The sequence below is a fragment of the Apus apus genome, chromosome 3 (genome assembly GCF_020740795.1).
Source record: "Apus apus isolate bApuApu2 chromosome 3, bApuApu2.pri.cur, whole genome shotgun sequence".
NCBI lineage: Eukaryota > Metazoa > Chordata > Aves > Apodiformes > Apodidae > Apus > Apus apus.
The window spans coordinates 6,007,536-6,035,059 of NC_067284.1; the positions used below are offsets into that span (position 1 = coordinate 6,007,536).

At 34.3% G+C, this 27,524-nt stretch overlaps 1 protein-coding gene across 5 annotated transcripts in view; it reads right to left on the reverse strand.

Annotated features, from left to right (window-relative positions):
* GRIK2 (glutamate ionotropic receptor kainate type subunit 2) overlaps window positions 1–27,524 on the reverse strand; it is a 358,302-nt gene that overhangs the window by 178,314 nt on the left and 152,464 nt on the right. For all 5 annotated transcript variants that reach the window (XM_051614110.1, XM_051614111.1, XM_051614109.1 and 2 more), the window contains 2 exons: window positions 24,546–24,599; window positions 20,605–20,778 (listed from right to left, as the gene is read on the reverse strand). In XM_051614110.1, the coding sequence (XP_051470070.1) occupies window positions 20,605–20,778; window positions 24,546–24,599 (228 nt within the window). The remainder of the gene's footprint in view (window positions 1–20,604; window positions 20,779–24,545; window positions 24,600–27,524) is intronic.

Consider the following 27,524-nt stretch of genomic DNA (forward strand, 5'->3'; position numbering starts at 1 on the left):
TCCTAAAAACAGAAGAGCAAAGTTCAGTCTCCAAGTGCCACCTAAGAACAGTTGAGATACAGTCAGTCTACTCTTATAATAGAACAACTGTGTTCAATGTAGATGAGCACAAATAAAAGCTAAAGTAACATAAGAGAATAAACTTTTAGTATTAGAAGACCCTGCACAGCATTATTAGTATTTTATAGGTCTTACAATTGCACCTTTTCCTTTCCTCATTTGACAGAAAAAAGTATGAGGACGACATCTACAACTTTGCAGATTAAAAACTATTCTGGCTTAAAAATGCCAATGCAAAACACCGTGCTGGGCATAAACCAGAAAAAAATAGTGAATATTTACATAATTATATGTTCTCCTTAAGTCCTCTGTTCAAAGATGCCAGAATAATTTCTGTATATGTATTGCCTTCAGTGGTCTTATTCATTTTCACCAATTTTCTTCGTTTGAAGGTGCTTTAGTTGTCACCACAAACTGCCTGTGACTCTCCTGCTCTCTGCACAAGCAATTATGGATATTTGCACTCTATGCTGTCATACTTCATTCCTTGTTTGCATGCTTATATGAACTGCATGTTTATTACCAAACACACCTCCAACCAATTAATGAGGACATGATGCAGCTAGTTCTTTTTAAAGCATAAAAAAAAATAAAGCACCACTTACTTCTATTAAGTCAATGCAAAATTAATCACACAGACAAGTCAAGCACAAATACATTTAATGAGGACCGGATGTCCCCTTTGGACATTGTTATGATAAGGGGTTATTCAGTATCCAACAATTATTTCTTGAATCTGTCCATGGAGTAGAAAAGTGCTGTGATTAGTAACTAAATTATCTTCTGGTAGTGGCTCAAAGTGAAATAGTTACCACTGAATAAAACTGAATAAGAAAAATAATATTCTCAAAAATTAAAATCTAAACAGATAGTGTGAGCTTTCTTTCTTTTCTTTCCACCCAGCTTCCCCCCTCCCACTCAGCATTGATTAGTCCTAATCAGAACAGGACATCGGAGAATAATTAATTAAAAAATACAAACCTTTCAATAGCCAATTGCAGTTTCACCTGTAAAATACTTCCTACTTTCCTAACATTTATTAAACAAATTCTTCATATATCAGATGGAAAAAAAAATATTGCAAATTGTTAATGTTGTTAACTTTCTTATATATATATTTTTGAAATAAATTTTTTAATAGAACAACCCCAGCAAAGACTGAAATTTTCCTTTATACATCTACACACAAGGTTTAACTCTACTCTGTGTTGCTCAAATTATTGGATAAGATTTCCTGATTCTATACTAGGGGAATTTTTTTATATTTACATTGCTAGACAAAAAAAAAAAAAAAAACACAGGTTTTTTACTGTTCTCTGAAGAGTATGTAGCATTTAAAATGCATTTACCTCTGTACCAGAGAGCTGTCTAAAAATGCACTGACAAAGGCAAGAACTCTGATCCAACAGAGGGTGTTGTAATATCCTTTGTTGAAACAAGGAAGAGAATGTTTTAGACTAGATCCAAAGATACTCCATAGGAATGCACGAAACCAAACCTTTATCATTTTGAAAAGGATACTGGCAGGTGCACAGCTTCAGCTATCTATTTAATTTTTCAAAACCCCAATCTACAAGCAAAATCTTCCAGTCAATTAAAAACCAAACCAAAACAAAACACTTCATTCTATTATTCTGTTGGCTATGTACTTTACATTTAGACATAATTATTCATAGTTTTGAATAACACATCTGCACACTGTCTTCAGGAGGAGTTGTGTCTATAGGAGATAGCTAATTTATATTAATAATTTCTAATTTAATGTTTATCATGAACTAAGCAAATTAAAATCTCATGTATTCATAGTACAAATTCTACACTAAAATAACTCTGTACTGCCACAAAAAAAAATCCAGCCAATCACTTTTTTCTTGTTCTCATTTCCCATCTCTCCCATATAAAATATTATTGAAATAATATTTTATTTATGGCAGTGGAAAAATTATTTTTTTATATAAAAGTCTCCTGAAAAACAGATAAATTAACTAGTGGTTCAGTTTTGCAGCCTGCAGCACAAATGAAAGACAATCACAGAGAGCTTTATAAACATCACAAAGAGAAGATTGTTTAAAATTCAGGTGGTGTTGACATCAGAAGTCTTGTGCCCAAACAACCTGGACATTACACACAGCCATAAGACATATTCTAGTATACAGCAACCAGAGTTACTGTACAGAATTAACTTCAGGGAAAAACAAAACAAAACAAATCAACAAACCAAACCAAACAACAAACTCAACTTAAAAACTAGAATATGCATTTCTCATTTTGTCAGCTCTCAATATTTTATTATCACACTCTAGAATTCCACTATTTTAGGTTTGTTTACTCAAGTTATTCTGTCAAATATCAATTCTGATTTTTAAAAGTATGTTCCTCAGATATATATGGTAAGAACTGAAAATATACATACAACTTAGTCTCACAAAAAATTATCAATCAATTAAATTAAATAAAATTCAATTACTGAAATAAAATTTTACTACTTGAGTAAATAAAATTAAATTACTCAACTCATATGTTTACTACATAAATGAATTCCTACAAATAAATCAGTATTGGGTTTCAAGTTTTGTTAAGCATGTTTTAAGTTTTAAAAGGTGTATACTTCAAATTGGCATTATTTTACTAACTTGCCAACTTTTATTCCTCTCCTCTCTGGTTTCAGCTATTGCCAAATTCTTTAGGTCAGAGTAAGTTGTTACTTTAGTGATCACATGATTGTGAGGTTATATATACAGACTGTTGTTCTCTCAACATAACAAATCTGTTCTTGTAAGGGCAGGTTTCTTCAAACCACTGCAGGCTGGAAAGCAGTCCAGTCCTGTTCAAAGTCATTTTGTGAAAACTCCAGTTTCAAAATAGTTTTTGAGAACGCACCTATAGGTGATGTCTGTATAGTCATGTTTACACCACCTTTCTTGTGCTCTGTGATTCTATTTTATATTAATCAATCACATACAGAAAGGGGTTAGAAGTTCATAGCAAGCAAGGGAGCTGCATGGCACATGTTGCAACTATCAAACAAAACAGTTTCAGAATCGGTGAGAATAAAACAGTCAAATATATCAAGTATAAAAACATTCTTATTCATTTTTTTTTAATATTTTAGTTCTGCTGCACTGGTATTTTCATTAAGAAACCCAAATTTTGAAGTGAGGCATGACCCTTCTGACCACTAACTGCTAGATGAAATATTATAAACTAAACAATAAAAGGTAACAGAATGTATAGAGTTTATTTACAGAAATGGTAGTTATTTAACTGTTTTCTAAATGTTCTAAATTTTAAATACATGTCTAGTGGCTAATAGCCTGGAAGAAATAAATTACCCCTCAATATTTGTATCATAGATAAACAATTACAGCACTGTTAATATCACTTACAGCAAATTTGCCAAGAAGTGAAACTATTGTTGGTACGTATGATAGTGATACAGCCCATCTCTGAGTGGGTACTAGGATCATTTGCAAGACTGTGAGTGAACATGTAAAGCAATACTGACATTAAATATCCAGTGGCTATTAGGAAATACAAAGTATTATAAAAAGGATATTTTTGAGTCAGAATGTTAGAACACGTCTTTGTACATGGAGAAATATTGGTAACAGTAGCACAAATGCTTATCTGAGCCACTGATAATGCACATGCATTCAGCTAAAGTTTCAGTTTCAAATTTTAAAATTCTTATTAGTTTAACTGTTTTGGGGGTTTTGGGGTGGAGTTTTTGTTTTGTTTTTTGTTTGCTTGTTTGCCTGTGTTTTTTGGGAGGGAGAGGGAAGGCAGTTTTATCTTATAAACATTTAACATCTAAGTGATAAATCTCTCTCTGCTCTTCTATCCCATTACTCTTTTAACATACTGTAGCAGTAGAAATGTTCATGAAATAGCCATCAATGTAGACAGTGGTTAAGTAAGTTTTAATGGTTTTATGTATAACATTGAAAATACCTGACATAACTTTTCAAAAACACAAAGAACAAACAGGAGAAAATATAGATGAACACTCTTAGCCAGCTCTTCTGTGATCAGCCATCAGGACACTGGTTGAGAAAGCAACAGAAGTGGAGGAGAATGTGTTAGAAAAAGGGACTCCTCATTTTTCCAGATGTAATGCTGGCATAGAGCTTTCACAAATGTTAAAGTCCCAGATGAACAGAACCAAAAAAGAGAACCCTGGATGAATACCTGAATTAGGAGATGGCTGCCTCATCAGTCTTGACTTCCTGAGAATTCACACAGGAGAGATGCCCTAAGTCTATTTTAAAAATTCAGTGACAACTGTTACTGCCTTACCCACTACTTAATTACTTAGGAGACACAAATCCATAGGAAACAAGGCTTCCTTACTTCCAGTGCTCAGGAAACTACTTATATTATTGTAACAATGGAATGAAAGTAAAAACAATCAAGCACTCAGGCAGCAAAAAACAGTATATCCAGTGTATTATTTCAATGCCAACTCATAATGGTCTAAGCAGAACATAAGAAATACAGCAATTTTCAATGTTATTTTTGGAATTCAGAAGCATGCTTATGCATTGCCAAAAGTATAGTTGTTCATAAAATCTAAAGCTTGCTGTGGGGCAAAGAGAGGTCAGTTCATGAAAAAATCAAGCTGTGAATATATATAATGAAAAATTTACAAACCTGTTAATGCATTAACTACTATGGACAATTTGTCTGAACTTCCACCATTAATTGTGCAAGCTCAATATGGTCATAAACCAGAATTTGTTTTCAGTATAAATATATAAATTTATAAATTATATGTTGAGTTTGTTGTTTCAGGATGGGCAAGATTGAGGAGACCCTTTTCTGTTGATATTTTAAATACAGAAAACCTCTTCTTCCCCAGGGTGATTAAAATACCTTCAGATGCTTTTTCAAGTATTTTTAATCCTGCATGCTTTTATTATACCTAAAATATCCCCAGTGAGAAAAAAAACAGTTCTTGTGAGAATGTATTCTAATGCTTCATTTTAAAAAGTTCTTTTTCAGACTTCTTTGAAGTTAAACTGTTTGGGACTTTATTCCTATTATTATTCATACCCAGGTATGGATATCTGGTGAGAATTTTTACTGTCAGATGAAAGGGAGTCACTGAGGCGTTAGAAACTTCCTTCAACGACTGGTGATCCTGGTAAAAATTCAGATCATCTCTGGTGATTTATTAACATCCATAGGGATATTTACTGCTCCCGTCAAAGCAATATTGCTAAGAGAAGAGCGCACTATAGGAGATGCCTGCCACTGAATTCTGTCCCTCCTAGCTGTCAGTTCACCAGCAGAGTGTAAAGTTAATTCTCAGTCTGTTTTATCCCTTTATCAACTCTTTATCTCATGAGAAACATCTGCCTTTTTTTACAGTTCCCTCTTGTTTGCAGATAACAGGAATGTGAAGAAAAGCCAAAGCAATTATTAGTAATGTCAGTGTTTAAATCCAAAAAACATGGTGAAATTCAGCCCTCCAAGGAGAAATATACAGTGCTACATCAGTGCCATATTTACTTTTAATTCCTTTTCTTCAGTATATAAAGCTAGATTCACGCAAGTCAGTGCTTAGAACTTTAATCTACCAGTACTCTAGTCATTTTACTGAAATTACAGCGTGTAGAAAAGAGAACAGACAATCTAAGTTTCATTTTCTTTAAAAAAAATCATAATGCCCAAGAGAAACTGAATCAGTAATGCCCCCAAAAAGAAGATACGTTTTTCAAATAGCTAGCTCAAATAATAAATACAATCTAATTAATTCTTCATTTGGGAGTCTTTCATAAGTGTCATCAAGCCATTGTGAAAACTCAACTTTCATTTCTGCATTGAGAATGCAGAAATTAAATACCACTAATGGGTATCTAATTGATACCCATTCAAGTTCCAAGAATGATTGTTACTTTATGGTCATTTAAGTACAAATTCTTTTACTTCTCCGCACATTGTTTATATTTATCAGATAGACATATAAATAGTTTATCTACAAATCAGGTACCCCTAAATTATTCTCATTTATCCAAAGTAAACCCAGAAGCTTTCAAAACAACCAGAAACTAAGACTGTGGTCATAAAGTCAGCAGTAATATAACTGAAGATATACTTCTAGTAAAACGTCTAGTGCCTACTGAATATTTTTTGCATGCGAAAATGGTTCTCCTATACTGTCTTTAGTGCTACAAGAAATAATTGAATCAATACTGTAAAAGAACCAGCTACTACTAGCTCAGGTCCGATGATATTGCTTAAAAACTTAACCAAATATTCCAATTACATTTTTTAAAGTAGGTATAGCCTAAAACTAGAATTATATATTGGAGATGGAAATGGTTACCAGAAGACACTAAAAATTATTCTGAGCACAGGTCAGCATTTATTTATAGGTGGAAAACTGAAACAAACAATTTAATGTATTATGCAATATCTGTTCCGGCACACTAGTGAAAATCCAACCAAAACCAGTAACTACATGTGAACTGAAAAACATAGTAACTTTAGTAAATTAAACCTTTTTCTAACATCAAAGAAGTACCTTCCCAAGTCACACCAAAACAGCTGGAGCTTGATTACAGGATGAAAATAAAGACCATAGCCATCATGGTGGAGACAATGACTCTAGGAGGAAAGTCAATGGACTATTAAATAGGAAATAATCTGTTTTCAGATTTTACTTCACTACTATTACATTTCTCCAGTGAGTCATTATGTGGTAGAGGGGGCCTTAATTTTCTGGCACACAATTTCCATGCATTTAGCTTAGCTATTTGTATCATAATGTGCAATCACTCCTTATAAGAAATTCCAACTAAAATATATGCTTTCCCAGCATGGTACCTCCATTAGCACATCCAGCTACCTAGTGAACTCAAAATACTTAATGTTATTCCATTACTGGTTGTTGAAAGCCTTGTTATCTAATCTTGGACTACTCAATGGCTCATACTTACTCAGAAAAAGTTCTCCCCTAGTTTGTCTTCCCACAGGGCACTGGAATGAGTCATAAACAGATAGATATAAATAATATTATCTTACCAGTTAAAGATCTCTAGGTCCCATGAATTGTTCGACTAGTATTGAGGTTTATATATAGTTTCCTTTTTTAAAGAAAAGAAACAATCCTCAGATTCCTGCTTTTCTCCAAATAATGAGGAGAAGACACATTGAAAGAACAGCATCACAATAAAGTGGCCTGTGGAGATTTGGCTTACTACCTTCAGCAGTGCAGCCTCTGGCTAATCTCAAAAGGCTATAGAACCTCATAAACCTTTTTAAGACTTTACACAATTAGGAACGTGTTTTGTTTTGTTTTGTTGTGTTTTGTTTTGTTTTGGTTTTTTTTAATAAGAACTGGAGCTTTTCTACTTTTCTGACATACAGAACTACTCTAGGTATAGCTAGTTTAAAACTCCTTTCTCTCTCTCTCTCCCCCTGGCAAGAACTAAACTGGCTCTCTACAAAATAAATATAGGTTAATTTGGACAGATAAGGAGTGGGAGACTTCAATAAATGTCATCTGGAAAAAAGCAGGGTAGAGTGTTATAATTTCTGATATCGTTATTAACTTTGCTACTCAAGTCTTATCCAACAGAATTGTTAAAAAGTTCCTTCAGGTAATAAAACCTGCAAGAATCTACATCAATTAAAACAGAACACTCTGCTGGAAAAATTAAGGCAGTACTGACAACTTACATTCTGGGACCAGCCTTGAAAGCAGCAACATTATTGTGTTTTAGGGAAACACAAAGAAAAAAAAAGCAATCTTATTTGCTTAGAACTTCTACTGTTCTGTCAGCAAGTTTGCTGTGGACACTAAACTGGGAGGAGTGACACCAGAAGGCTGTGCTGCTATTCAGGGAGACCTAGACAGGCTGGAGAGTTGGGCATGGAGAAATTTAATTAAATACAACAAGGACAAATTAATGAAATAATAGGGGAAGTGTAGAGTCTTGCATCTGGGAAGGAACAACCTCATGTGCCAGGATAGGTTGGGGACTGACTTGTTGGAGAGCAGCACAGGGGAAAGGGACCTGTGGGTCCTGGTGGACAGGAGGATGACCATGAGCCAGCAATGTGCACTTGTGGCTAAGAAGGCCAATGGCATCCTGGGGTGTATTGGAAGGGGTGTGGTTAGTAGGTCTAAAGAGGTTCTCCTGCCCCTCTACTCCACCCTGGTGAGGCCACATAAGGAATATTGTGTCCAGTTCTGGGCCCCACAGTTCAAGAAGGACAGCGAACTGCTTGAAAGAGTCCAGCACAGAGCCACAAAGATGATTAAGGGAGTGGAACATCTCCTTCGTGAGGAAAGGATGAGGGAGCTTGTTCTCTCTAGCTTGGAGAAGAGGAGATTGAGGGGTGACCTCATCAATGTTTATAAATATGTAAAGTGCAAGTGTCAAGAAGACGGAGCCAGGCTCTTCTCAGTGATGTCCAATGGTAGGACAAGGGGCAACAGGTGTAAGCTGGAGCATAGGAGGTTCCACATAACCATAAGGAAAATCTTTTTCAATGTGAGGGTGACAGAGCATTGGAACAGGCTGCCCAGAGAGGTTGTGGAGTCTCCTTCTCTGGAGATATTCAAAACACACCTGGACACCTTTCTGTGTATCTCTAGTGAATTCTGCTCTGCCAGGGGTTGGATTTGGTGATTTTTGAAGTCCCTTCTAACCCCTAATATTCTGCGATTCAGTTATTCTATGTTGTTAGTGCATTTTCACTTAGTTTATCAAAAAATGTCATCACCTTGACGCATATGTAGTTGCTGATTCAAGATAGGGCACCAAAGTAATACAGTCCATATGAGAGAATATGTATCTCCTTCAAGCTACAGGTAAGGTATATCAGAACTGTAAACATATCATCAAAAGTCAAACTATATAAGAACTGCAATGAGGGAGGAATCTGTATGTTGAAAATGCACATACATCAGAAAGAAAAAATTTCATCTAAGTTCAGCCATTTAAAACTGGCCAGACAATCATCTAGACTTTCTACAGACACCTCTTCAGTAATACAGGTGACACAGCTTTTTTAGAACAAGTATTTGTATTCTTCCTCTACTGACTGCAAAGGCAATTACTAGACCTCTGAATTTTACACAGATTAAGTGGGATAGGTGAATTCCACACATACTGTTTAGGCATGATCTTCATTTAAGGTATGTATGTACAGTTCACTCTGAAGCACGAGCAAAGGATATTAAACTTGTTCTCTGGGCAGTTTATCTGCAAACAGAAACAAATGAAGCCTAAGACACGGCCACCACCTTGAAAGAATATGTCTGAGTATGCCAAGCCAGTGTTGGATGATTTAGCAGACCACTAGCCATTCCTGGGAAGGCTCTACATGGTTTGCCACCAAGCTTTCTGCAAGGTATCTTGTTCAACAACTGCATAAAAAGGAGCCAGGCAGAATAACTAATCTGCCTATGACTGTACAGTGTAGACAAACTCAATTCATTATTTTCCTCACATTAAAACAGCAAACCAGCCTAACTCTGAACAAAACATGGAATTACTAGGTTTCTTCTTGTTTCTTTTTATGATGTGCTTATCATTTTAAATAATGGATCCTTTTAAATTTTCAGTAACTGTAATTTGTTTGAGACATATAATTGTGTCTGTTTGACTAGATAGCTGTAATGATCAGCAACTTTGACTGTCTTACAAACGCCACCAACATGTCTTATAAACATACAAAAATACATTTTAGTGTCCTCCAGGAGAGGAGTAACTATCACTTTATCATTTTTTTGACTGGCTGAATTCACAAAGTGTTTTAACATGAGCTTGATAATATCATGGTTGATCTACTCTAACACACCTTCTGCAGCTGTTAAAGCATAAAGAATTCTACTTGAGATCACACTATATTTAATGAAATTTTGTTGTAATCTGAGAAATTCACATGCCTGTTTTGATTAAGATACATGGAAAATAGGGAGTTATGCAGATGCTTCTCCCACAACTGAAAAATAACTTACAGAAGAAAAGGAAGAACTGATACTCTGAATACCGATTATATGATCTCTGTGCAATTAAGCTACAATCCTTCTTCCTGAATATGAGTACAGCATGCAGATTCATGGCTCTAAGTGCTCTTGCTTTTGGAGAGGTGCCATCAGATCAGAGTGACCTACAGGGCTACTGGAGATTAATCTCTCACAGGCCAGCCACAACTAGTTTTTGTGTGTAACCTAAAGATCAAAAGATAATTCAAGTTGAAGAGACCTCAGGACTTCCAGAGTCCAACTCCTTGCTCAAAGCAATGTCCCTTTTGAGGTCAGACCACATAGCTCAGAACTCCATCAGGTCTTGAAAACCTGCAAGGACAGAGACTAAACCTCTCTGAGCAATCTGTTCCACTGCTTTGCTTTCCTCATAGTGAAAAACCTCCAGTCCCCCAGCCCTAACAGTCTTGTCAACACTCCACTGAACCTGCTCCAGTTTATCGAGGTCTTTCTTTTACAAATAAGTTACTGTATATGTTCTCTTTATGCTTCCAAATGTTACAATTTAAATTCTTCAGTCTTCCGTTTGAGTCCTGAAGTATTTTGTTTAATCCTTTATCACCTCCAGTTGTTGCTAAGTTATATTCCCAGAAAGGCCTTTGAGTGTTTATTTGGATTCTAACTACAAACTTACTGAAACTTTGGAATTAGATCAGAGTAATTGTCCAGCATTTTAAGCAAACAGAAGGCTAAGTAATCCAAAATAATAAAAAATTAATCATGTTTATCTTCTACATAAAACATTGATAAAAATCGTATCATCAGGCACACACAATTTGCAAAGTATTTTCTGAACTATGTCATTTATCATGAAAAGACTGAAAAAGAATTGCCTTCTGTGCTCAGAAATACTTTGAAATTTTCACTCTTCACTCAAAATTAGAGAGAGGACTGTAACAAAGTAACTTCCATAATTTTTTTTAGATGAGAGACCTTTGATGACCCACTTAAACAAATTATATACTTCATGTTAACTGTCAAAGCTGTCCAGTTAACTTCAACAAGACTATCAACAAACTTTGTATTTTTTTCTCAGCAAGAAAGCACATTGAATGATTTGCTGAACTGAGGCGTCCAGCAACAGCTCAATAAACAGATGGATTGAATACACCCATTTCTACATAGGACAAAAAGGCATAAAATGAAATTTTGGGCTTAAAAAATATTCAGATAACTTACATGCACAGAAGATTTTTTGCAAAATAATACTTTCCTAGTAGCATTTCTACACTAGACTCGAATAAATTACTCTACAACATCTATAGCATTTTAGAAAGCACTTCCTCACAGAGAGGGTGATTAGACATTGGAATGGGCTGCCCAGGGAAGTGCTGGAGGCACCATCCCTGGATGTGTTCAAGGAAAGGCTGGATGTGGCACTTGGTGCCATGGTCTGGCTAGTGTGGTGGTGTTAGGTCATAGGCTGGACTTGATGACCTTAAAGGTCTTTTCCAGCCTTGGTGATTCTGCAATTCTGTGAAAAAAAGGAACTTTTTAGAAGTTGAATATTTATTTCCAGGACACTACATAGCCTCTGATTACCTGAAATAGGGTACAGTCTTATCTCTTCTGTTAGCATAGTATACATATACTCAGTCTTGGAAAATGGAAGTCTGAAGTGTATACAAACTGCAATATCTGGTTCTCAGCATAATGATACCTAATTCTATTTACTGTATTCAGTATATTATTTTTCACATCTATTTCCTGTGCTCAACATGGCTTGGGACAGAAGAGGCCTCAGGTTCACAAAGAAAATATATAATAATTAAAATGCCCTAAGTTTGTTGCCAGCCTGACATAAAGTCTTCATAGGCAGATTCAGATTGATGCTTGAATTTTCCTAGGCACTGCTTAATAGCTCTGTATGTGTGCTTGGGGTAACTGTATTCTCACTGGACTGTTTAAGGGGGAAATACAATTCTAGTTAGAAGCTTGATTGAGCAGCTTAAATGCAGGCATATAACACCATTTGAAATATTCAAGGATACCCAAAAATATCCACAGAAGATAGTCAGACATTACTTTGAACTTATAGGAGACCTGTGGTCTTCTGGATCGCCAGGTGCAGGCAAGGCACAATATCCTGTGGCATCTGAGAAGCAATAAATATGGGTCCATGCTGTTCTGAACAGCAAAGAGTTATCTCTGAGGAAAAATAATTTAAGCAATAAGTATGTATCTGATCTGTAGGAAAGTCCCAGTGAAATCTACATGTACACTCTAAACCCATTTAAAATTAGAAATAGTGTGCTTCAGCTTAAGGAGATGAGTAAAGAAAGACTGATAAGGAGAAGTAATATCTTTTATTAGACAAATCTATATATATCTGGAAATGAAAAAAAAAAGGAAAAACATTCAAGCACATATCCCTTCAGGCTTTAGCAGAGAGGATGGTATGCCCAGAAGCTTGTTTATTTCTATCAGCTATGTCAACTGGTCTAGTAATTAGTAAGCATTAATTAGTAACAGAAAAAAATATCACGTTCTTGTTTGTCACAAATCAGAAGTATATAATGAATTAAGACAGACAGGGCTTACCAAACTATGCCCAAAGTTATCACTTGAATATTCAGAATCAAATATTTACATACTAGTTGCACGCTTTCTCACTCCATTGGAGTATGCAGTATTTAACACTTAATCAAAAAGAAAATCAGCTCTTCGATTAATGTGCATTACAATATCTAAGCCTGGCATACATGTAGCAAATTACACACACATACTTATTTCCAAAGGACTAGGATTTTACCCAGAACATACTTTTAAACCTCATTATTGAGATGAGTCCAATACCAGTCCTAAGAGGCAGTGCTACTGTAAAGCTCATGAGCACAAAGTTAGAGCTAAATGGATGGTCTTTTCTCTCCACAAACTGAAATATGTGTTGCTGCTTAACCTAGCATGGTTATACTGTCACCATCCCACAGCCTATCACTGCAGCCATCATGATTGCTGGAGTTGTTCATTCCTGCAAATAAGTATGCTCATTACCACCTTTAGTTGATTATGCTGCTTTCGAAGAAAACATACTTCAACCATAACAGCAAAGAAACAGAATAAAAGCAATCTTTCCTTTGGGTCACTTCTCCTGAAAAGTTACAATAAATACAGCATATAAATAAACTATTAAAGTAAATTTCTAACTGCATATCCTAAGAAAACTGTCTTTGACAGATCATGGTATACTGGTTTACAGTTCTCAGACTTGAAATTTCATACGGTGCAGCCACTGGTAAGTCAGGTAAATTTCATACAGTGCTGACAAGGTAAAGACATGTAGGTTCCTATTAAAACAAAACCAAAATAAACACCAACCATCTTATGCTTCAGCTAAGTTTCCAGACTGCTTAGGAGCTTTTGTAAGTTGCACAAGCTCTGCTATTTCACTACTTGCTTGAGTTTCCTCTGTTGATTTGTAAAGATGTAGCAGGAGACTTCTAACATGAAACATTATATAAAACCATGTTAAAGCTACTATAGTTATAAATATATTCATACTTCCTCAAAGCACATCTGGAAGAATTCTATGAATTTTTCCACAGGAGAGAAGACACAGTTTCTGCTAAATGCTGTACAACACATCCTTCCTTTGGGACAGGATCACAAGTTTGTGATAGATCCTGTCTCCTAAAACACTAGGACAGAGTCAAATATTTAATAATGCAATTAATTCTCAAAACAGCTGACGTATCATTTCTAAAACATCTCTCAGCATGAAATCCTGCATAGTCCCTAAACTCATGAAGTTAAAAGTGCCTAGGGGAGATTCCTAGCTTGTAATGCAGTAATAAGTAATTGTTTAGTATTTCCTTTGAAGTACACATTTGCTGCCACACTCTTTTACTAAACGCATCTCATCAGCAAATCCAGAAAATTCCTTTTGCTAAAGGGATAATTATAAAGCTGTCTACATAACAAGCTCTCCTCTTTGAAGCTCTAAATCAGAATCTGAGGCTGTATTTCTATAAGAAATATTTATTTTCCTTCCCATGGATCTTTTCACCCACAGGAACCTTAAGAACACCTTGTTCTCATCAAATCCATCTGTCCAATCACAATGCCTGTTAGCAGTTACTGAATTATTATTTAACTAGCTACATCAAATTTAACTCTTATTTCCATATTGCTAGGTAGGGATAAGAAATTTCAGTTTCACAAATATCCTTTTGCTGTTAGCAGGACTAAATTACTAATTTGTACATGTCATTCAATGAATTGAGAGTCTTGTCTTCTATAAACTAACCTTGTTGCTATATTAAAGAGATTAACATTTCAAATCAAGAATATAAAAATGTGTGAAATAATTTCTTAATATTTTTTTTTTAAAGCCTAGTCTAAGGTATTAGCAAGATGTAAAGCAGCTGCAGATTCTGTTAACATCATTAAATAAACAGCAAAACTTCATTAAAAGCACTAATTGAACAATATTAAAAATACTATACTTGCAATTAATGTGTAATTATTTACCTCCAAGTCACTGTTTGCCCAAAGGAAAAAAAACAACGAACCCTACATTTTGGAACTTTATATCTCAGTCCAGAATTTGTACCCAGTCTAATAACCTCACCATCTGTATCAATTTGTACAGTCACTGAAAATCCTGACCATCAAGGATGAAGAGAGCAAGTCAAACTCCAGAACTGGGCTCAAAGAAAACGCTGGATAATACCATTTATTTATTTTTCCTTCCTTTAGGAGAAAAGCAAAGCAGTGAATTTTGGAGAACACTACACGAGAAACTAAGAAATTGAGGAATTGAAGAAAAAAAAAATTAGATTAAAAATTAAACTGAACTAAATAAGCAAAATACTAGTACTGCTCATAGAGTATCTTTCCAGTTTTGCATCTCCACTTTTGCTTGAGTTGAAAATTAAGAGCTTAATTTTAACAGTTTGGTTAAAATCTAATCTCTTCCTTTATCTCCCTTGTTTTATTTTGGTTTTTGTCACACTTTTTCTTTGTTCATGCTGTCCACCTAAACTTTGATTAATATGGATCAGAGGCACCTAGATACAAATTCTTGTGGGCTTGGGTGTTTTTTTTCAGGTTTTTGTGGTTTGTTTTTTGAGTAGGTTATTGAACCTGTGAAATAAATACTTGTACTCCATAGCAGTAGAAGAGTGCCCTCTAGATTATTCATGTCCAGTTATCGGACATGGGAGTATCCTTTTCATGAAAAACCCAATTAAGCCTTGGTTATATCATGATAAAAAAATGAATAGCTTTCCTTAATTCTAGATTTTTAAGTTTCAGATGGCGCTTAAGCTATAAATGCCATGGTTTCGATGCCTTCCTTTGCCCTCTTAATCTCTTCTAATCTTGTTTATAATGAAAAAATGTATGCTTTCTTTCCAGCTTAACAAAATTAGTTTAACATGATTTAAAAAGATTTACCAAAAGGAAGCCAAATGGCTCTGATGATCATCGAGCTCTTTCATCTGATTACAGCTGGCCATCTAACATAGCCTTTATGCTTTGGTCCTAGTCATTACAGGGGTTGGGAATTTTTCAAATGGATTGAATGAGACTGAAAATACACCACTGTTGTCCACTCATACTCACCCTTCCACCATTCTTCCTTTAGCAATTCTTTGTCTTACCATAAAAGTCAACAAAACTTCTGAGAATTTTAAACTAATATAAACTCAAACTTAAGAGGCTTAACATTCAGATAAATGAGACTTCACAGGACATTTAGACATTGAGAGGTCACTTAGTGGAAGCTGTTTTAAAATCAGGGAAAACAGAGAACAGGGGAGGTTCAGATTAGATATTAGGAAAAATTACTTCACAGAAAGAGTGGTGAGGCATAGGATCAGGGTGCCCATGGAGGTGGTGGAGGCACCATCCCTGGAAGTGTACAAAAAATGTGTAGATGTGGTATTTCAGGAGATGGCTTAGTGGTTGGGGGTTGTAGGGCGGACAATTGGACTTGATGATCTTGAAGGTCTTTTCCAACCGTGATGATTCTGTGATTTTGTGACATAGATGTGCCCCCTGAGTCTTCGGGTGTGCAAATATGGAGACCTAATTAGGGGAAATACCTACACACTTATGAATCTAATATTATTCTCACTTTCCTTTTTGTTCTCAAATTCCAAAGCAATTATGTTTGGTATTTTTACTGCATCCCTCAAAATGTCTGCCTTCATAATAAACTTCTGAAACAGCTCTGTGGAGTGACTGCATTTGTGTGTTCTTCTGAGTAAGGACAATGCATGAAGGTACCAGCATTTTTCCTGCTGGTATTTGAGTCCTTTTTACCATTATATATTTAGATAAAATATCCTTGAATCCATTCTCCATATCCAAGGAAGTCCATACACCAGCTTTTAAAAATTTAAAATTATTAATAAAATCTTGTATCTTTTTTTTTTAATGATGTGAAAATCTCACACACAGAAATAAACCACCTAGGGTATACCACAAATTTCTACATTTTTGCCCTCAGTACTTAATACAACTCTACGTTTTTATCACACCCAGTTTTCATTTGCTGAGAAATTTTATGTTTTGTGGTGGAGAGCACCTAAGCTTGAGAAGCACATTGTAACCAGAAAAAAAAGGAGATATTAAGATATATGTAAAAAAATAAACAAACAAGGTAAGTAATATTGGAAAGGCAAAGAGAACAACTAAATAATGCTCTTTTCTGCTAGACAAAGCATATCAGACCCAAACTATAATTTACTGAGGAAACAGTCTCCTTAGTTATAGCACTGATCAAGTAATACAGTGCTTCCCTGCACCTGCCATGTACAGCTACTACAGTGAACATCAAAGAAAGGAATTAATAGTCAAAACAGAAAAAAATACACTCTACGTAAGATGAAAGCAGATAGCTAAATCAGATGATAGGCAAAAGCAATTAGCAAGGAAAACTTTACGTTAATGAAGCAGCAGAGCTTGTTAGGTCATCCTAATTATGCATGATAAGTTCTGACCTGAGGCACAGAAAACGGTGCAAGATTAATAGTTGCAGAGTAGAACAATTCTGAACTCATAACACTTTATTGATGCTCTATTTTGCTTGGCTGGTGGTGGGCAACCGTTTTCACTTGCACCACTTGTCTTTCTGGGGTTTTATTTCTTTCTCTTGTATAAATAATAATAATATCTATTATTATTTCCATTATTATTATTTCTATTACTATTTCCATTATTGAGTGGTTCTTATCTCAGCTGAGTTGATAAGAGATAAGAGTTCTTGCCACTCTTTACCCTTCCAGTTCTATTCCCTTCATCCCACTGGGAAGGTGAGTAAGCAGCTGTGTGGTGCTTAGTTACTGGCAGGTGTTAAACCACAACAATTACACAAACAAGTCAACATTTATTAAAAATAGAATTATTAAATATGGTAGCATTCATTAAATAGTTCCAATTTCTTTTTCCAAAGACCTTAAAAAGAATTTTTAGAAACCCTAAAAGGAGAATAAAATGTGATGGAATGTTTTTCACCACTAATATTGGGTATGTTACAGAAACATCCTTTCGAGATCTGTCCTGAGGAGCACCCTAGAAACAAAGGAAAAATTATCCTAATTGAAGGATCCACACATGGAAATTTGAATTGGAACATTGCAAACACAAAGTTTTATGATGACTTTTTATCACATTGGGATACTAAAGGTCAGAAGATTGTGAGAAAAATTACATGCTAATTAGAGAGCAAGAACAAGCCTACAGAAAACAACTTAAAACAAGACTTAAGATTGAAAACTCCATGAATCACAGACAAGGAGAAACATTGTCAGAGTTAAATTGATACTTCTAACTTTGTCATGATTGTGATACACATATGGTGGAAAAGTCAGAAGAAGAGGGACATAACACAAACGCCACTAGAGCTTATACACTTTGTGATCCATGATGGCCTAGTTTTCATTGAATCATAGAATCATTAAGGTTGGAAGGGACCTTAAAGATCATCAAGTTCCAACTCCCCTGCCATAAGCAGGGAACTGCTAGACCAGGTTGCACAAAACCTTGTCCAACTTGGCCTTAAAAACCTCCAGGGATGGGGCATCAACAACCTCCCTGGGCAACCCATTCCACCTCTCTACACCACTGGAAACCAGTCAGTCTTCACTGAGGTCTCTAAATGCTCAGAGATAAGAAAATCTCATTTTTTATTTGGCAAGTTCTTGAGTTTCAGATGGTTTAATACCTGATTAAATTACATGTAGCTATGTAGCTCAAACTGAATGCACTCCCATTAACAGTGCTTGTTGCTAGTATTTAAGAAAAACAGCTGTAGTCATTATCAGCCAGTGTAAAGAAGGCAAATTCCCAGTTAAGCTCTTATCAGCTAAAGTATTCCATAACAGCAATAAATATCTGTGTAGAATCTTTAAATCCTGAGTGCATTTCTGACTTTAAATACATATAAACAACAGTGAAAAGGAAGCAAAATTTTACAAACCTAACTTGATTGATAAGTCAACAAAATTATTTTATTTTATTCCACTTCTTTTATTCTGAACACAGGAAGAACTTTCTGCAATGATGTCATTTTATTACTTTCTTTTAGACCTTCCAAAAAAAATGTCTTTCAAAACTGACACCCTGTGAATGCGGGGTTTTTTTCTGTATCTAGGGCCAAAATACAAAAGCTCTGTAAGCACTTAATATTTGTCAAAATGATTAGGCCTTTAATTATCCTTTAAATTCTGTCTGCACATCTGGGGTCTCTAAAACCCAGGTAATTAAAGTTCATTTAGATGCTTAATCAACATAAACAGCCCCATAAACTGCTCATCACAGCCTGTATGTATACTCGGTTCTCTTTAAATTTACACAGAGGGTTCCTATAGGTCCAGAAAAGAAGCCAGTGTATTTTTCATACACTGATTTACCTTTTCTATCCTGAGGCAGGTCTCACTTCAGAAGCTTCTTTGAGAATGGCACTTTCTTTACAGCACCACAAAAGATGAAAAACATGCTACTGGCTCAGAGAATTCCACTCCAGTCTTTATGATTCTAGTATTTTATTGACCAGGGCCTATGATCTGATAAGTAAATATTGCTACAGGTCATGGTAACTATGCGAAAGTTTGAGATCAATTACATCTTTGATCAATACATAAATTCTACAACTACAATGAGTAAGATGAACTGGCACAAATTTACATTGAAAAAGGTAAAAATCAAGGAATGAAAATATTAATGCAGATAAGGAAGCATGAAACAATAGCTTATAATAATAAACAGCAGATCTATGCAAACCAGATGTATATTTCACCCATTTCTTAAATTTTGGGGGGTTCATTTACTTATCTGGAATTATTTAGAGAAATGAACAATGCAAATTTATAGATCTCCTCATATAGTACTTTAACAGTGCAGAGCAACAGAAATAGTAAATAAATTAAATTTAAAAGGCTTCCAAATGTCATGTTCAAGACACCAAATAAAAATAAATAAAAGAACCAAATATATTATCCTCTAAAAAGGGTAATTTTCTGAAAGCAAGACAAAAAGGAAATTAACTTTATAAATATTGTCATTTAAAATGTTAAAACATTGTCTATAAAATGCTTAAATTCTATAAGTAGAAAAGAAATTGATCAAAAGGTTAGCTATGTTACATGGCTCAATTAACACAACCCAGATAACTCATAGATAACAAAGATACTAATCTTCAAGAAACAGAATTTGCTATATTTGAAATGTAACATGAAAAGGCTTCTAAAAAAAAGAAAAAGAAAACTAAAATATATCTAGATGGCAGGGGAATTCTGTCAGCAAAGATCTTACAAATGGGCGAAAGTGGAAAATTAGATCTTTCAACAACTTTGAAAGCTAAAGAGGTCCTAAGGTAGAGTAAGTTTAAAAATAAATCACTTTCTGACACTCTAATTCTAGATTTAATTCCAGGTAGTGAGAAGAAATTAATTGAAAACCTAACAATGAAACTTCATTTGCATGAATGTAATTGTGATTTTCATGAACTGAAGTGAGGCCAGAAAATAATGGCAATGGAAGGAAAAAAGAAAACAAACAAGGAGATTAATTAGATATGTGAAGGCATAGAAACTGGAAAAGGCAGTAAGAAGGTGCTATTTATAGTAGTTGTAAAATACATTTTAAAAAAATGTAGAAATTAAAGAATACGTATTATTAATTAATGAATCTTAAATGAGTCAGATAAAAAAAATAGAGAAAGAGACAATTGTGATTTAGCTTGATTTTTGTTTGGATTTGACACATGATCCAAAACAATGTTTACTTCAACAAAGAAGGGAAATATGGACTTTGGAAATATGGAATTAGACCTTTGCAATTCAATTATAATTTGAAAAAAAAAAACAAACAACAAAAAAAAAACCCTACAAAAACAGTATGTGTAACGTTAGAAGAAATAAGGCCACGGATTCAGTTTACAGAATATGGATAGAAACATCACAGCTACTTTCTGAATGCTTTTCACAAAAATATTTGGTCTCGTACTTCGAAACAATTTTAGTAACAGAAATACAACGTTGATTTATTTTAACTTCACAACCACATACAAAGAAGGAACTAAACACTGATGTTCATACCGTCATAAATCCATCCAGCAAACCTGAATCAGGCTTAGGAGGTGCTTGCAACCGCTCCATCGACCACTTTTCAATGATAGATGACACTTGGGTATTTTCCGTGTTTAGAATTCTGAATCCTGTCATATTAACACCACTATATCGATAGGGTTCCACATCCAAGGCAAACAGGTCCTGAAAAAAAAATTATCATTCTATAAATTCTTTAATATACTGCAATTCCTATTTCAATTATTAGATCATCTTCGCAGAGGAGAGTATGGAAACTTGCGGGAGTAACAGTACTATGAATAGGAGAAAGTGCACTATGTCTATCTGAGGTCCTGTGTTTGTGAGTAAGCAACTCAGCTGACCCTATAGTGAGTCAAAGAGGAAGGATTCACAGAGGAAGAACAGCTTCAACTGTGTTTTATTAAGAAAAAAAAAAAAAAAAAAAAAAGGAATTGTTAAGTCCAGCTGCAGAACTGTTTTCATTACTAGTTAAGCTTAAATATAATTAATTGCTAAAAATATTGTTCTTTGGCTTACCAGAACAGACTTCAAATCATAAAATAAACAGAACAAGAGTTTCAATGCACCTGCACTCTCTATGAAACTTGAATATGTTAATCTCTAGATTATAAACTGGGGGGAAAACAGGCAATGTACATAGCTTTAAATTTAACCAAAGGCATTTTTCACAGCTAACAATCATAGTTTCAAATGCGGACATATCTTTGATGAGGAATTTATCTTCGAAATAAAACCTTTGCCAGTTGATGTATTTTCAATACATATGTATGTGTGTGTATATTTAACCCCCCAACACACAGAAAGAAAAATATATATTTTTTAAAATAAAAGAAAATTAAACTTTAGATCAAGCATGGAAACTCACAATTAACCCAACTCTTTCCTTAGAAAGAATGTTAAACCAGTACTTGACTTCAGGTAACGGGTTTAAGACCATTTTGAACATGGGGAAAAAATAAATGTAATTGATGGAGAAAAGTCATGACAGTCAGGATGTTCAGACTGAAGAGAAGATTTGGGGAGACTTTACAGCAGCCTTTCAGTACTGGAAGAAGACCTGCAAGAAAGCTGGAGATGGACTTAGAAGGGCAACCTGGTCTAGTGGGAGGTGTCGATGCTCATGCATGGGGATTGGAACTAGATAGTCTTTAAAGTCCCTTCCAAACCGAAACATTCTATGATTCTATGACTCACTAGGTCTCTAACTACACACATTATAAATGAACTTTCATTCAGTTGACTTTCTGTTTCCTTTTAAATATTTTTTTAATAATAATAATAATAATCAAGGACACACATAGGACATTACTGTCCTATAACATAATTTTATTTTCATTGAACATAGAAATTCTCCACATAAATAATATTTAGCAGTTTACCTCATTTTTAATTTATTTTTGCTGGGAGTATAATATTGTAAATGCCTAAATGCCTATGAAAGGGCAGTGCTAAGTGTGACACCTTCCTGAATCCATTTTATTTGCTGGCTAGAGCTGAAGAAGAATAAATATTGTACTATGGAAAAACAAAATATAATTTCTTATTCAGTATTAACATTACTAAGCCCACAAAACATAACTAATTAGAAACCTTTCCCCATTTTTAGTTCTATCTAGAAATTTTGATACAATCTCTAAGATAACCAGGTTTAAAAATGTTTTAAAATTATTAATATATAAACAACCTAACTCATGTCCTCTTTCTAAATAAATATTTCTTGTTGCAAAAGAATGTTGAACATATTACCCTTCCTTTTAGAAATTCTCTCAGTTTTTACTGTGAAAGAAGTCAAAACCTCAGATGTAATTATTTCATCTGAACACATTCATGTTTACACTAGAATATAATAAATCTACACAACAATATTATGCATATATTATAAATACACACGTTGGAGTATTAATGAGCTACTGCATTCGACCCTGAATCAATCAAGAGAATACACAGAAGACTGTTGTAAACACTGTGACTGGAAAATTTATTTGACAGGACTTTCACCATGTCAAGTAAGAAGCAATTAATGTATCAAAACAACTAAATTCTGATGCAGTTTCCAAAGCTTAGTTGCAAAATAAAAATCTACCATCCATTTGTGCACACTAAATTATCCCATGATAGCTCCAAGTCAACAGTTCTTGTCGCTCCTGAAAAAGCTGATGCTCTAAAAAGGAAATAAGCATGAGAAAAAAAAAAAAATCCTGAATTTTAAACATAGCTTTAAGAATAAAAATGAAATACCACTGGACAGCATACCACTCAAAGAGGCAATTTTCACATTTAGCCAAATCAAAATTTAAAATAAATAAATAAATAGATAGATAGATAAAACATTGAGTGGTTACAGTTGGAAAAAACATTAAAGGTCATCTAGTTTGAACCTCCCTTCTTGGGCAGGGACACCTTCCACTAGACCAGGTTTTTAAAAGTCCCTTCAAACTTGGCCTTGAAAACTTCCAGGGATGGGACAGCCACAACTTCCATGGCCAACCTGTTCCAGTGTCTCACCACCCTTACACTAAAGAATTTCCTCCTAATGTCTAGTCTAAATCTACCCTGCTCTATTTAAAGACCATTGCCCCTCATCCTGTCACTGCACACACTTGTAAACAGTCCCTCCCCACCTTCCTGTAGGCTTCCTTTACGAGGGAAGGTCACCATAAGGTCCCCCCAGAACCTTCTCCTCTTCAGCCTGAACAATTCCACCTCTCAGTCTGTTTCCATAGAGTAGGTGCTCCAGACCTCTGATGATCTTCATGGCCCTTCTATGGACCTCCTCCTTTCAAAATCCCTTGAAACATCTAGAATATGTATTGATAGACTGCCTGAAGGAAATTCTATTGCATGCAACCCTAAATCCATAAGATATAGAAAAACTTACCCTTCTGAAGTAAGACAAGAACTTCTGTGGGCTATTTTGCCTTCACATTTCTAATGAACTTCATAAAATATTTTGCTTTCTATTCAACAAGATATTTCCATGCTAGTATTTTCCATTAATAACTTTTTTGTGATTCTGAGATAAACTTTCTATCTTACTACAAATGATTCATTTCCATAATGACATAAACATGTATATGACTTAAAACATAATTTCAAGCATGGTTTTACCAAGGCACATCTATCTCTTGCTTGAAATTACTTGTATTTTAGGAACTTTAATGAAATTCAATCTAAACAGGGACATTTGAGCACAATCGAAAAGACAGAGATGTGCAAAACTGTACTTTTTTAGAGTACTGCTTTACTTTTGCTGCTCATCACAGACTAACTAAGAAACTGTAAAAGTTGGTAAAGGTCTTCACATCCATATTTGTCACGTTGTGTTAGAGCATTCACACCTTAAACTTTCAATTATTACATGCGTTAAACCTGGTGGTTCCAAAAACGAACATAGTCCTTCTTAGTTACTTTCACAGTGGACACCAAAGATTATTGTATAAATTCACGTGCCTAAAAAGTCCATGTGGACTGGTAAATAAAATAAAATGCTGCAAATATTCACACAAAATTATTCAGGAATCGTATGACAGTGAAGAATTAACCCGTAAAATGTTGGATTAAAAAATGCAATATATGAGTAAGTTTATCTTCACATACCAATAGGTAAAAGAGAAAAAGGACAAAATCAATTACATAAAAAATCAGCTTATATAGAACAGATGTTATATTCTTAACCCTGTTTGAAAATTAAAAACTTCAGTGCTAGAGTCAGTTGCTTTTTCAGGTCTATTATTTTCTAGGCCATACTGTTGAACAATAATTAAACCATTTTGATATTTTTTTCACTCAAAGTAAGAAAGCTCAACAGAGAAAACATCTTGTACTCACATCCCATTCCAGAGAGACCTTCTTCACTGTGTCAAGTAATATAATTAAGGAAAGTAAAGTCTTTGTTAGATGTCATCAGTAAGTTTTTATAAGCCACTTACCAGTGTGGTAAAGATATAGTGATAGTATTCTGTCATCATCCCCATAGCTAAAGCCTTTAAAAAAAAAAAATAAATAAACAAAAGATTAATGTTTCTGAGGTCACATAATACATTTTTATCACACTTACATGGCAAATGAAAAGCTGCAAAAGAACACTATTGGGATCAGACTGTAGGGTTGGAATTATACTAAAATTAGGTCAAGCAAGTCATTTCCTAGCAGTTAGAGCAGATTACTGACTATTAAAGGAATTTATGAACCAGATCTTCTGATATAAAGAATATTATTAGACTGTTTAGTGCAATAAATGTGAAAGAGGCTTATAGTTTCACATACTAATGGATGTATTAGGTTGCCACACAAAATTTGAGTTGATAATATTTTTATTCATTATTGAACCCTTCCCTTAAAAATAATAACCTAATGGGAAATACTTTTTTTTTCCATTTTGATGAGCAATAGTGTGAATTTTAAAGAAGGATCCAGGGCTATGTTATACATGTGTACATTTTTCCAACTACAGAAGAAAATACTGGAGCTGAGTTTTGAACAGAAAGATGCACACTACTTCAGGGAAAAATTAAGAACAGATATTCGTAGTATTACTCTATATATTCATATATCTATCAAGTATCTTAATCTGTCTTCCTAACTATATAATACCAAATAGTTTTTGATCAACTGTGCATTTTCAAATGTTAATACTTTTTTTTTCTCTTAGCAGTGTGAGAACAAGTATTTGTAGATAAAATTTTAAAGCAATAGACTATGTATGTCTCATTGGTCTTACTCATTAAGAGCCTTCCCACTTAGAAAACACCTTCATGTCCTTACTTGTGACATTGTCTAAAAAATTATGAAATGGCTAGTCAATATTTTTATTTCCAAAGACAATTAAAAGCCCACATTAATTTGAAATATCAGCAGCAAATCAGCTTTTCTAATATTTTAGACAAGACTTTGACAAAAACTGCAACAACTCTTTCCAAAGGATGCCCCTATACCTGTGAATTCCACAATAATATTTAGAAATACAGTAGAGTTTGCCCATAGCCATTTAAAATCACTTAAACACAGGGAAATACTAAAACTTCATTAGAAACCATAAAACTAGAAACATTGTTAACTTTTTTTTTGAAAGGTTTTGTTGATATTAAATAAAGCCTCTATATATTTAACACATTTACAGTCATCTTAACTACTTATAAGGTCTTTCATACTCCACAGAATCTCTACACAAGAACATCTTATGCATGTTCCTGATTCTGTTATGTGCTGGGGTTTTCTATTTTCCAGGTTGTCTTTCTCTCACTTCCTTCACTTCTCAAAAGACCTCACGCCTTTTTTCTCTTCAAAACATGGTCATTTCTCTGCTCTCATTATTCCAGTGCTTTCCTAACCTTTTAAATCATGTCTGCTTTTCCTAGTTGCCTCATGAGCTAGTTACCACTGAGATCTGTCTTAATTTAATTATGCTTGTCTGAATGATGATTTTTTTTTCCTTTTTATGATGTATTTTTGGCCAGAAAACAGTAGTTGCCACTTCACTGGCCTCTCAAGATACTTCTTTTTCTTTATTACCAAATTATTTTCTCTTCCACCACCTTCACTGTTAATCTTTCCAATTATCCTCCCAAGAAGAAAACCTTTGTCATGTCTCCCCAAGTTTATCCCTCTGATACCAGAAAAATAGGGTTAGTTAATAGTTCAGAAATGAATATATAAATATCTTTAGGTTTTTTAGTTTTTCAGCAAATGCTAGTGAACACTATATTTGGAATTATAACACTAAATAATAAATACAGCTTTACTATCCTTTTTGTCAATTTTGACAGCAAGAGCTCCCATTCAGCTGCAGAACTAGCAATTTCAGACATTTTAAGCATTGCAATAATGGAGCTAAAAGGAAAGCTAAAAGTCTACAGAAACTACATAAAGATCTAAACGGTCATGAAGGAATGGTTCCTGTATTTTCCTTCTATATTCTTTAGGCTGAGCAGAGTAGTTTGATAGAACAGAGTATAACTTGATTTAAATAGGTAAAAAGCTCACTCTTGGATTCTGGGACATGATTCAAGATATAATGTTTTTTAAATTTAGTTCCCATTTCCTTCCAGTCATATGTTTTACACAATTTTATATAGTGTGGAAAAAAAGTTTGCCTTCATCTAAAAGCTACTGGGTGCAGTATAAATAAGGTACCTGGATGAAGCAATTGTTAATACTGCAGCTTTGTGTTGAAATAATTGAATGTACTTTTAATTATTTGAGCTAAACAATTAGACTAACTAGACTTGCTTATGCTTAGTAAAGAGCAAAAACCACCAGTAGAGGTTTGAAAGTACTTGGAATTAATAAAAGCTTTTTAATCAATGAATAATAAAACAAAGAAAGTATAGTACACATCTATGTTTACTGGCAATTACAACTGTATGCTCAACACTCCTCCTAAGTACCTTAATGAGAGACATATTTTCAAATCTTAAATACAATTTGTTTTCAATTTAAACCAGTATACTAGCAAACTTAATATAAACATGTATATAAGTCACTAAAAGCTGTGCATTAGAAATGCAGAATATTGCTTTCTTACAGGTATTTTTCCTATCCTCCTTACTGCAAGTCATAGTTCTATTAAAAAAAACTATGAGGAAAATGGCCTCTGAGTATAAGGAATTCCCAGTCTTTGAAGTTAGCTCATTAAACTAAAGGAGACACACAAAGACATGTCTTTATGGATACTTCAGGGTTACAATAAGCTTTTTTATGAGCTGTGTCCTTTGTATACCACTATATTGTCGCTTTCCCTGGAAAACATCCCTAGAACTTGCTTCTGCAACATAAAACCATTTAAGTATCTGGGATTGTGTTATATGTCACCTGCTCATCTTACTTGTACACAACAAAACAAACACTTTCAAAACACATGCCCAAATATGTTGAGGTGTTTTGCAGTCATATCAGTAGTGCAAGGAGAA